General features: G+C 38.0%; 1 protein-coding gene across 3 annotated transcripts in view; it reads left to right on the top strand.

Annotated features, from left to right (window-relative positions):
• Window positions 1–11,636, top strand: part of HSPBAP1 (HSPB1 associated protein 1) — a 61,746-nt gene extending 50,110 nt beyond the window's left edge. For all 3 annotated transcript variants that reach the window (XM_061193170.1, XM_061193168.1, XM_061193169.1), the window contains 3 exons: window positions 1,526–1,609; window positions 10,789–10,899; window positions 11,027–11,636. In XM_061193170.1, the coding sequence (XP_061049153.1) occupies window positions 1,526–1,609; window positions 10,789–10,899; window positions 11,027–11,566 (735 nt within the window). In that variant the 3' untranslated portion in view covers window positions 11,567–11,636. The remainder of the gene's footprint in view (window positions 1–1,525; window positions 1,610–10,788; window positions 10,900–11,026) is intronic.
• Window positions 11,637–12,067: the final 431 nt, after the last annotated feature.

Here is a 12,067-nt window from a genome sequence, read left to right as displayed (position 1 = left end):
ATACGTAAGGGTGGAATTGCTGTGTCATATGATAACTCTGTGTTTTTTAACTTTTGGGGGAATTGCCAAACTGTTTTGCACAGCAGCTGCACCATTTTACATTCCCACCAGCAATTTATGAGGGTTCTAATTTCTTCACATCCTCACCAACACTTGTTATTTTCCGTTATTATTATTATATTACTACAACTATAGCCATTCTAGTGGGTGTGAAGTGGCTGCTAATTCTTTTTTTCTTCTATTTTAATAGCCAAATTCGAATGAGTATTTCTGTCTATTGTATCAGTTTTCCTTACATCATGCTGTTTCCTGAATCCACCGTAAACTGGCTCTCTCTCTTACCACTTTACTTGAAAGTATACTCTATGATAGGACATTCATGACCTCCTAATGACTAAATCCAGTGGCTGAAGTGGACGTTTTTAGTGCCCAGTTCTCTTAAAAGGAGCTCTCTTCCCATCTCCACCTTGTCCATAGCAAGTGCCACCATTTTCCTAAATCCGAAGCCCAGAAGCTTCAGATCATCTCCATCTGCTGTACTCAGCCTTCCACAGACTCCTGTAATGGCTCTGGATAAATGCAGTCCTTCTTGACTCTGCCCATTGCTTTCGTTTGCTATATCTTCCTATTTAAATCTTAACACTTAATTTAATAATTGGACCATTGCAAGAATCTCCTGTCCTTCCCAGACTCTCCCACAATGTCACTGTTTTAACCATCCCCCTACTCAGAACTTCTCAGCAACTCAAAATGCCTACAGGATAAAATCCAGATTCTTTATTCTGAACTCAGGGCCCTCCACTGGCCCTAACCTGATTCCCCACTTTATTCCCCTTTACTCCTTCTGCAGTAGTAAGACAGGCCTACTTGCTGTCCCTCGACAGTCCCACCTCCCTTGCCCGCTTCTCCCTCCTGGCATGTCCTCATTCTCTCTTAATCCTGGTTCAAATCACACTCCCTCCATCCAGGTTGCCCCTAACCTCCCTAGTTCATGCCTGCTTCTCCCATCTCTGAAGGTCTCTAGCAACAGTGTCCACTCCTCTGATTTACCACTTACATAATTTGTAAATTATATAAGTGGTAAAAAGTGATTTACCACTTTTCTATATATTATTTTTTCATTGGCTAGACTTTAGACTGTGAGAAGGCAGAAACTATGTCCTATGTGTTTACCTCTGCCCTTTCTCAGAACTCATACAACTATTATGTGATGGAAAGGAGGAAAAGTTACAATCTCAGAATCCTTTACTAAGATTTGGATGCAGACAGAGAAGGTCCAGGATATAGGAGAGTAGAGACTGGAGAAGCCAGTAATATCCTTTGTAGAACATGCAAACTTGTTAATTTAAGAAAAGGAATAAAAGGATTGTGGGGTTTTTTTTCTTGTTTCCCTTTCCTATTACAATATTAGTATAAATTCATTTGAATTCATTTTTTTTCCTTAGCAACTTCATTTAAGATCTGATTCTGACATAAAAATAAAATGTTCTGTTCTTGTGCTAACCGTTTTTTGTTTGGTTTTCAGGTTCTGTTTGTCCCCAGACACTGGTGGCATTATGTGGAATCCATTGATCCTGTCACTGTCAGTATAAACTCATGGATTGAGCTGGTATTTTTTTTTTTCTAACAAATGTAATCTCCCTGCTTTTAAGATATACAGTGCCTGTCTATAGAACTTGGTGATTAATTTTCACCAACACTCCAGTGTTACTTTGTTTTGCTGTGCCATAATTTATGTATTCTGTGCTCTGTTGATGGATAGTGAGGTTGGAAATAGGATTTTTGTGACACACTATTCTCTTTCGTTTAAGGGCACAAAATGGGCCCTGATGTTGGTGTGCCGGGTCTTCTCCCTTGACCGGTGTTGTTAGGAGAATCATGTTGGGCCTGGCTGGATCTGCCACGTGTGTCCCATGTTGCCAGTCCCATCCCACACCATCTGGGCTGGAAATACCTGCTTCTTGGTTCAGGGTCCTCATTAATAATTGCAGAATTCTCAGTCCTGACTTACTTACACATTTTCTCAGAGCAGTCTTTCAGTGCTAGGTGTTATCATTTTATTTCTCCCAAAGGCTTTTCCCCTCCAATATGCTGTGCTTAATCCTGGTTGCCTTGCTCTACTTGACAATTAGAATGGCTACTCTTATGGCTCAAGTCTGTCTCTTCCACCTGAGGTGTCATTGCATCTCTGTATGCTTTAACCAGAGGCTTTGACTGCACCTGTGCCCTCGTTAACCTGAGGCCTTGAATGCATCTCTGCTCTCCTGTACCCAAAACCTTGATTGCATCTCTCTCCTCTCTTTGGCTGCTGCGTCCTCACCTCACTCAGACTTTTCTTATCCTTAGATAATGGGAAGGGCTTTGGCACAGTGGGAGCATAAGGAATACTGTAACAGGAAGCTCTATTGTGTGGCTTAGAAAAGAGTCGTAACCCTTGGATGAGAAGTATAATGGGAGATCAATAGACTTACAGTTAGAAATTCTGCTTAACTGATTGCCTTGCTTGGTATCCACCTTTCTGCTCCAGTGTTCAGAATGTCCCTCTGAAAAGAAGTTGGTCAATTATAGTACTTAAGTCATTTATTTTCTTTTTCTCAGAGATCACATTTTTATGTTGCCTGAAGTCCAATGTCTGAAATCCTTTAATAATATGTATTTGTCTAGTTTTCCAGTTGTTTATGGTAGGAAAGTAATTAAGTTACTGTTACTCTATCACAGCCGGAAGTGGACATCTCAGCTGAATCATTTTTGTGCCCATTATCTGAAATATGTTATTAATGTTTACATTTTTTTTAAGATAAGATTTCTTTGTCTCTAAGGGTAGTCAACATACTATTCTTTAGTGCATGGTCTTATACATATTAAATAAAAAATACTAGGTGCAGCGCAGAAGGAGAGCCACTGCAGGCCAGCTTCTCCAACTCCGAAGGCACTCCAGGGATTGGAAACCATGAAATCCAAGCATCAAAGTGAATGGCTTAATTTGCTATACCTCAAACCATCTTCAAGTGTTAATTAAAATTATCCACAGAACACTGAATCAAAATTAAAATTAAACACATATATAGAGAAGCAAGAAGACCTACAATCCTGCAGCCTGTGGAATGAAAACCACATTCACAGAAAGACAAAATGAAAAGGCAGAGGGTTATGTACCAGATGAAGGAACAAGATAAAACCCCAGAAAAACAACTACATGAAGTGGAGATAGGCAACCTTCCAGAAAAAGAATTCAGAATAATGATAGTGAAGATGATCCAGTACCTTGGAAAAAGAATGGAGGCAAAGATTGAGACGACGCAAGAAATGTTTAACAAAGACCTAGAAGAATTAAAGAACAAACAAACAGAGATGAACAACACAATAACTGAAATGAAAAATACACTAGAAGGAATCAATAGGAGAATAACTGAGGCAGAAGAACGGATAAGTGACCTGGAAGACAGAATGGTGGAATTCACAGCCGGGAACAGAATAAAGAAAAAAAGAATGAAAAGAAATGAAGACAGCCTAAGAGACCTCTGGGACAACATTAAATGCAACAACATTTGCATTATAGGGGTCCCAGAAGGCGAAGAGAGAGAGAAAGGACCCGAGAAAATATTTGAAGGGATTATAGTCAAAAACTTCCTTAACATGGGAAAGGAAATAGCCACCCAGATCCAGGAAGCGCAGAGAGTCCCAGGCAGGATAAACCCAAGGAGAAACACACCGAGACACATAGTAATCAAATTGGCAAAAGTTAAAGACAAAGAAAAATTACTGAAAGCAGCAAGGGAAATCGACAAATAACACATAAGGGAACTCCCATCAGGTGAACAGCTGATTTCTCAGCAGAAACTCTACAAGCCAGAAGGGAGTGGCACGATATATTTAAAGTGATGAAAGGAAAGAACCTACAACCATATTGTGGATTATTCTACCCAGCAAGGATCTCATTCAGATTCGATGGAGAAAGCAAAAGCTTTGCAGACAAGCAAAAGCTAAGAGAATTCAGCACCACCAAACCAGCTCTACAACAAATGCTAAAGGAACTTCTCTAAGTGGGAAACACAAGAGAAGAAAAGAACCCATAAAAACAAACCCAAAACAATTAAGAAAATGGTAATAGGAACATACATATTGATAATTACCTCAAACGTGAATGGATTAAATGCTCCAACCAAAAGACACAGGCTTGCTGAATGGATACAAAATCAAGACCCGTGTATATGCTGTCTACAAGAGACCCACTTCAGATCTAGGGACACATACAGACTGAAAGTGAGGGGATGGAAAAAGATATTCCATTCAAATGGAAATCAAAAGAAAGCTGGAGTAGCAATACTCATATCAGATAAAATAGACTTTAAAATAAAGAATGTTACAAGAGACAGGGAAGGACACTCCATAATGATCAAGGGGTCAATCCAAGAAGAAGACATAACAATTATAAATATATATGCACCCAACGTAGGAGCGCCTCAATACATAAGGCAAATGCTAACAGCTATAAAAGAGGAAATCGACAGCAACACAATAATAGTGGAGGACTTTAACACCTCACTTACACCAATGGACAGATCATACAGAAAATTAATAAGGAAACAAAAGCTTTAAATGACACAATAGATCAGATAGATTTAATTGATATTTATAGGACATTCCATCCAAAAACAGCAGATTACACGTTCTTCTTAAGTGCGCATGGAACATTCTCCAGGATAGATCACATCTTGGTTCACAAATCAAGCCTCAGTAAATTTAAGAAAATTGAAATCATATCAAGCATCTTTTCTGATCACAGCACTATGAGATTAGAAATAAATTACAGGGGAAAATACGTAAAAAACACAAACACATGGAGGCTAAACAATACGTTACTAAATAACCAAGAGATCACTGAAGAAATCAAAAAATACCTAGAGACAAATGACAATGAAAACACGGCAATCCAAAACCTACGGGATGCAGCAAAAGCAGTTCTAAGAGGGAAGTTTATAGCAATACAATCCTACCTCAAGAAACAAGAAAAATCTCAAATAAACAATCTAACCTTACACCTTAAAGAACTAGAGAAAGAACTACAAACAAAACCCAAAGTTAGTACAAGGGAAGAAATATAAAGATCAGAGCAGAAATAAATGAAATAGAAACAAAGACAACAATAGCAAAGATCAATAAAACTAAAAGCTGGTTCTTTGAGAAGATAAACAAAATTGATAAACCTTTAGCCAGACTCATCAAGAAAAAGAGGGAGAGGACTCAAATCAATAAAATTAGGAATGAAAAAGGGGAAGTTACAACGGACATCGCAGAAATACAAAGCAACCTAAGAGACTACTACAAGCAACTCTATGCCAATAATATGGACAACCTGGAAGAAATGGACAAATTCTTAGAAAGGTGTAACCTTCCAAGAGTGAACCAGGAAGAAATAGAAACTATGAACAGACCAATCACAAGTAATAAAATTGAAACTGTGATTAAAAATCTTCCAACAAACAAAAGTCCAGGACCAGATGGCTTCACAGGTGAATTCTATCAAACATTTAGAGAAGAGCTAACACCCATCCTTCTCAAACTCTTCCAAAAAATTGCAGAGGAAGGAACTCTCCCAAACTCATTCTATGAGGCCACCATCACCCTGATACCAAAACCAGACAAAGATACTACAAAAAAAGAAAATTACAGACCAATATCACTGATGAATATAGATGCAAAAATCCTCAACAAAATACTAGCAAACAGAATCCAACAACACATTAAAAGGATCATACACCACGATCAAGTGAGATTTATCCCAGGGATGCAAGGATTCTTCAATATACACAAATCAGTCAATGTGATACACCATATTAACAGATTGAAGAATTAAAACCATACGATCATCTCAATAGATGCAGAAAAAGCTTTTGACAAAATTCAACACCCATTTATCATAAAAACTCTCCAGGAAGTGGGCATAGAGGGAACCTACCTCAACATAATAAAGGCCATATACGACAAACCCACAGCAAACATCATTCTCAATGGTGAAAAACTGAAAGCATTTCCTCTAAGATCAGGAACAAGACAAGGATGTCCACTCTCACCACTATTATTCAACATAGTTTTGGAAGTCCTAGCCACGGCAATCAGAGAAGAAAAAGAAATAAAAGGAATACAAATTGGACAACAAGAAGTCAAACTGTCACTGTTTGCAGATGACATGATACTATACATAGAGAATCCTAAAGATGCCACCAGAAAACTACTAGAGCTAATCAATGCATTTGGTAAAGTCGCAGGATACAAAATTAATGCACAGAAATCTCTTGCATTCCTATACACTAACAATGAAAGATCAGAAAGAGAAATTAAGGAAACAATCCCATTCACCATTGCAACAAAAAGAATAAAATACCTAGGAATAAACCTACCTAAAGAGGTAAAAGACCTATACTCAGAAAACTATAAGACACTGATGAAAGAAATCAAAGATGACACAGACAGATGGAGAGATACATCATGTTCTTGGATTGGAAGAATCAATATCGTGAAAATGACTATACTACCCAAAGCAATCTACAGATTCAATGCAATCCCTATCAGATTACCAATGGCATTTTTTACAGAACTAGAACAACAAATCTTAAAATTTGTATGGAGACACAAAAGACCCCGAATAGCCAAAACAGTCTTGAGGGAAAAAAGCGGAGCTGGAGAAATCAGACTCCCTGACTTCAGACTATACTACAAATCTACAGTAATCAAGACAATATGGTACTGGCACAAAAACAGAAATATAGATCAATGGAACATGATAGAAAGCCCAGAGATAAACCCACATATCTATGGTCAACTAATCTATGACAAAGGAGGCAAGGATATACAATGGAGAAAAGACAGTCTCTTCAATAAGTAGTGCTGGGAAAACTGGACAGCTACATGTAAAAGAATGAAATTAGAATACTCCCTGACACCATACACAGAAATAAACTCCAAATGGATTAAAGACCTAATTTAAGACCAGACACTATGAAACTCTTAGAGGAAAACAGAGGCAGAACACTCTTTGACATAAATCACAGCAAGATCTTTTTTGACCACCTCCTAGAGTAATGGAAATAAAAACAAAAATAAACAAATGGGAACTAATGAAACTTAAAAGCTTTGCACAGCAAAGGAAACTATTAACAAGACAAAAAGACAACCCTCAGAATGGGAGAAAATATTTGCAAACGAATCAACAGACAAAGGATTAATCTCCAAAATATATAACAGCTCATGCAGCTCAATAGTAAAAAAACAAACAACCCAATCAAAAAATGGGCAGAAGACCTAAATAGACTTTTCTCCAAAGAAGACATACAGATGGCCAAGAGGCACATGAAAAGATGCTCAACATCACTAATTATTAGAGAAATGCAAATCAAAACTACAATGAGGTATCACCTCACACCGGTTAGAATGGGCATCATCAGAAAATCTACAAACAACAAATGCTGGAGAGGGTGTGGAGAAAAGGGAACCCTCTTGCACTGTTGGTGGGAATGTAAATTGATACAGCCACTTTGGAGAACAGTATGGAGGTTCCTTAAACTAAAAATAGAACTACCATATGACCCAGCAATCCCACTACAGGGCATATACCCAGAGAAAAACATAATTCAAAAAGACACATGCACCCCAATGTTAATTGCAGCACTATTTACAATAGCCGGATCATGGAAGCAACCTAAATGCCCATCAACTGACAAATGGATAAAGAAGATGTGGTACATATATACAATAGAATATTACTCAGCCATAAAACGGAATGAAATTGGGTCACTTGTAGAGACGTGGATGGACCTAGAGACTGTCATACAGAGTGAAGTAAGTCAGAAAGAGAAAAACAAATATTGTATATTAATGCATATATGTGAAATCTAGAAACATGGTACAGCTGAACCGGTTTGCAAGGCAGAAATAGAGACACAGATATAGAGAACAAACATATGGACACCAAGGGGGGAAAGCAGGCGGGTGGGGAGTGGGGGCATGAATTGGGAGATTGGGATTGACATATATACACTAATATGTTTAAAATAGATAACTAATAAGAAACTGCTGTATAAAATAAACTTTTAAAAATACTATACATGAAAAAAAAGAAAGAAAGAAATTCTGCTTGCAGCACGCTGTATTGGAATCAGAGCAAATATCAAGGTAGAGTGCATGGAGTTCACTTCCACTCCCAGTGCCAAAGTCACGTCTACAATAGCTTTACAGATGCTTTGCCTCCCAAGATAGCTCATTCCATTGTGGAGCTGTCATCTGCCTGCTTGTAACCATACCCATTACTTCTAAAACTATACAGAATTTTTTTTTCTGTTTTAACTATTTGAAGGGGACACCTTTTATGGCTGGCGTCTTTCATTCAGCATAATGTTTTCAAGAATCATCCATGTAGTAGCATGTATCAGTACTTCATTCCTTTTTTTTATGGCTAAAAAATTTTTTATTGTACAGATATACCACATTTTGTTTATCCACTAATCAATTGATGGACGTTTGGGTTGTGTCTACTTTTGGTTATTATGAATAATGCTACTGTTAACATTTGTGTACAAGTTTTTGTGTGGATGTATGCTTTCATTTCTCTTGGTGTGTACCTAGGAGTGTAGTTGCTGGGTCATATGGTACATCAGCCAAGGCAGGCCAACAGGCTGGAAATTCAGACAAGAGTTAAAGTTGCAGTCTGGAGTCCAAAATCTGTAGAACAGGTTGGCAGGCTGGAAGCTCACTCAGGATTTCTGTTGCAATCTTGAGGCAGAATCTCTTCTCCAGAAAACCTTAAATTTTACTCCTATGGCCTTCAACTGATTGGATGAGGTACACCCACGTTATTGAGGATAATCTCCTTTTACCTAAAGTCAGCTGATTATAAATGTTAATCGCATCTATGAAATATTTTGACAGTGACAAACTTCACAGTGACAAACACTAGACTAGTGTTTGACTAGACAGTTGGTCACCATAGCCTAGCCAAGTTGACTTATAAAATTAACCATCTGGTAACTCTAAATTTAACCTTTGGGGAATTGCCAGGCTGTTTTCCAAAGCAGCTGTACTATTTACATTCCCACCAGCAATTTGTGAAGATTCTGATTTCTCTATATCCTCACCAACACTTGTCGTTATCTGGCTTATTATAGCCTTCCTAGTGTGAAGTGGTATCTCATCTTGGGGATTTGCTTTTTTTTTTTTTAATTTAATATTATGTTTCTAAGATTCATCTGTGTTGTCACACGTAGCTGGTCATTCATTTTCACCATGATATAATATCCTCTTGTGTTAATGTACTACAATTTGATTCATTTTTCTGTTGATGGATATTAGGGTTGTTTCCAATTTCTTTTGCTTTTATAAATAGAATATTCTTGTACACATGTGCAAGAGTTTCTCTAGAGAATATGTATATATGTATATATATAGGAGTGGAGTTGCTGGTCTGTAGGGTACACAATACTCAAGTTTATAAAATAACGCCTGCATGTTTTCCCACCATCAGCAAGATTTCTGTCAAGCACATTTCTCCACCATCTGGAATTATCAGACCCTCTTTTGCCAGTTTCATGGGTTTCTTGATTTGCATTTCCCTGATTATGAATGAAGCTAAGCCTATTTTCTTGTGTTTTTAACCTTATAATTGTTCTTTTTTTGACATGTTTGTCTTCATGCCTTTTGCCCATTTAAAAAAAATTAGGTCATTTGTCTTATTGATGTGTGCAGATTCTTTATATATTCTGCATATTCATCTCCTATCACTTATATATGTTACAGACATCTGGCTTGTTTTTTCCTTTATGGTATCTTTTGATGAACAAAATTATTGATTTTAATGTAACATCACTAGGAATTCCCTGGTCGTCCAGTGGTTAGGACTCTTTGCTTTCGTTGCTGAGGGCCTGGGTTCAGTCCCTGGTTGGGGAGCTAATATCCCACAAGCCACACAGCGTGGCCAAGATAAAAAAAAGGATTGCCAAAAAAAGAAAATTTTACATATATATACACATATATATATAATGTAATTTATCATTAATGCCATAGTTTATACTTATTGTCTCTTTAAAAAAACATATTTAGATATTTGGTCATCTCATTCTTGTGGCCAAGAATGTTTATTATAATTATTTCCCGTTCCTCAAGAAATTAGCTTATCAAAGTGATCCTCTATAGCAGGGGTCCCCAACCCCTGGGCTGCGGACCGATACTGGTCCACGGCCTGTTAGGAACCGGGCTGCACAGCAGAAGGTGAGCAGCGGGCAAGCGAGCAAAACGTCATCTGCCGCTCCCCATCGCTCCCCATCGCTCACATTACCGCCTGAACCATTGCTCATGTTACTGCCTGAACCAATCCACCCCCCACATCCCATGGAAAAACTGTCTTCCATGAAACCAGTCCTGGTGCCAAAAAGGTTGGGGACCACTGTTCTACAGGGATTATTCCTTTGTATGTAATACTTTTTTTTTTTAACTTTAAACATGTCAGAGAATGGAAAATATTGGGAAAAAAATCGCAAGGTGGTTCATACTTAAGGTCTATGTCTTATAGACAGGATACACGCTTATATTTGGTTGGTGAAATATTCTAAAACTCTTCTAGATGGCAGAGGAGAGTGAATACATAAAAATTGTGGTCTGCCAACAACATATTCCTTCAGTAACAAAGCTTATGTTAATGAGAGAACAGAACACACAATTAAGAGACTCTACTCTGTTTTAAGCAATGAGACACAGAGACAAATGAAAAAATGTGTCTTTTTTTTAACCTTGATTTAGGAAGAGGACCACCAAGCCCGGGTAGAAGAGGCAATCACCCGCATGCTTGTGTGTGCCCTGAAAACTGCAGAGAATCCACATGATACCAGAGCTTGGTTAAACCCAACTGAGGTAGGTCCCTTCTGGTTTTCATCATGGCAGTTAGTATCCTGTGATAAACCAATCCCGGCTGGAAAATTTGTTTTCCAATTTATGTAAGTGCATATAACCATTTTAAAGAGTTTTTCTTTTTCCTTAGGTTGAGGAAACATCCCATGAAGTCAATTGTCGCTACTTAAATGGAGCCGTTTCTGCTTTTTTTGATCATTATGGAACATCTAAGGTAGTAGAAACCCAAGCGCTGAGCACAAACGGAGAGTACGTGATAAAGGAAGAATTAAATGTGCACAACCACGTGAAGGTAGAACAAACTAGTAGCCACAGCTTAACCTTGGGAACAGTAAGTCAGGAGGCAGCAAGTCCCTTTGGTCCTGATCTGGTTCCTGTGATACCAGGTTCCCAAGAACCACCCTCAGAAAGAGGAGGCATGTTTGAAAGTGATGGTGAAGACTTTGTTGACAAAAATGGAAAACGCTTTGGAAAATTGCATTATACCAAGAGACGACGAATGATGAGTGAAAGTGAGAATGCAGTAGTGGAACAAATTGCTTCAAATAGTACTGTGGCCCCTTCCCAGACATTCCTTTCTACAGATGACTTGCTGGATTGCTTGGTGAATCCACAGGTAACCAGGATAGTGGCACAACTTTTGATTCAAGGAAGAAGTTTGCGACTCTAATAGAAAATGACTTTTTCAATAATATTTTAAGAATATTTTAAAAATAATATAGTTTTAAAATAAAAGATGAAATGGCAAAAGGTCAATTTGCATATGCTTATAAATGTCCTGTTCTCACCTAATTAACATTTTAGTCTCTTGCCACCTTCTTGCATACACATTGCTCTTTGGACAACCTGGCTCTTTGTTATTGGTAGGCCTCTTTCTTCAGTGCCTTTGCCTTTCCTTACCTATCTCATCAGCCTATCATCTCAAATGTAAGCCCTAGTGTTCTCACCAAGAAATAGTCTCTCCATCATCAGGGGTCACCTGCTGCTTGTTTTTGTAAATAAGGTTGTATTGGAACACAGCCATGCCATTCATTTACATATTTTCTGTGGTGGCTTTAGGGTTACGGTGGCAGAGTTGAGTAGTGACAGAGGCAGTATGGCTCGCAAAGCTGAAAATATTTTAAAAGTTTGCTAACTCCTGATCTAATGCATCCATTGGGTGAATTCTAGC

The sequence above is a fragment of the Eubalaena glacialis genome, chromosome 6 (assembly GCF_028564815.1).
Source record: "Eubalaena glacialis isolate mEubGla1 chromosome 6, mEubGla1.1.hap2.+ XY, whole genome shotgun sequence".
NCBI classification, from domain to species: domain Eukaryota; kingdom Metazoa; phylum Chordata; class Mammalia; order Artiodactyla; family Balaenidae; genus Eubalaena; species Eubalaena glacialis.
The sequence above is the reverse complement of the archived record's forward strand: the minus strand, read 5'-3'. Positions and strand labels throughout refer to the sequence as shown.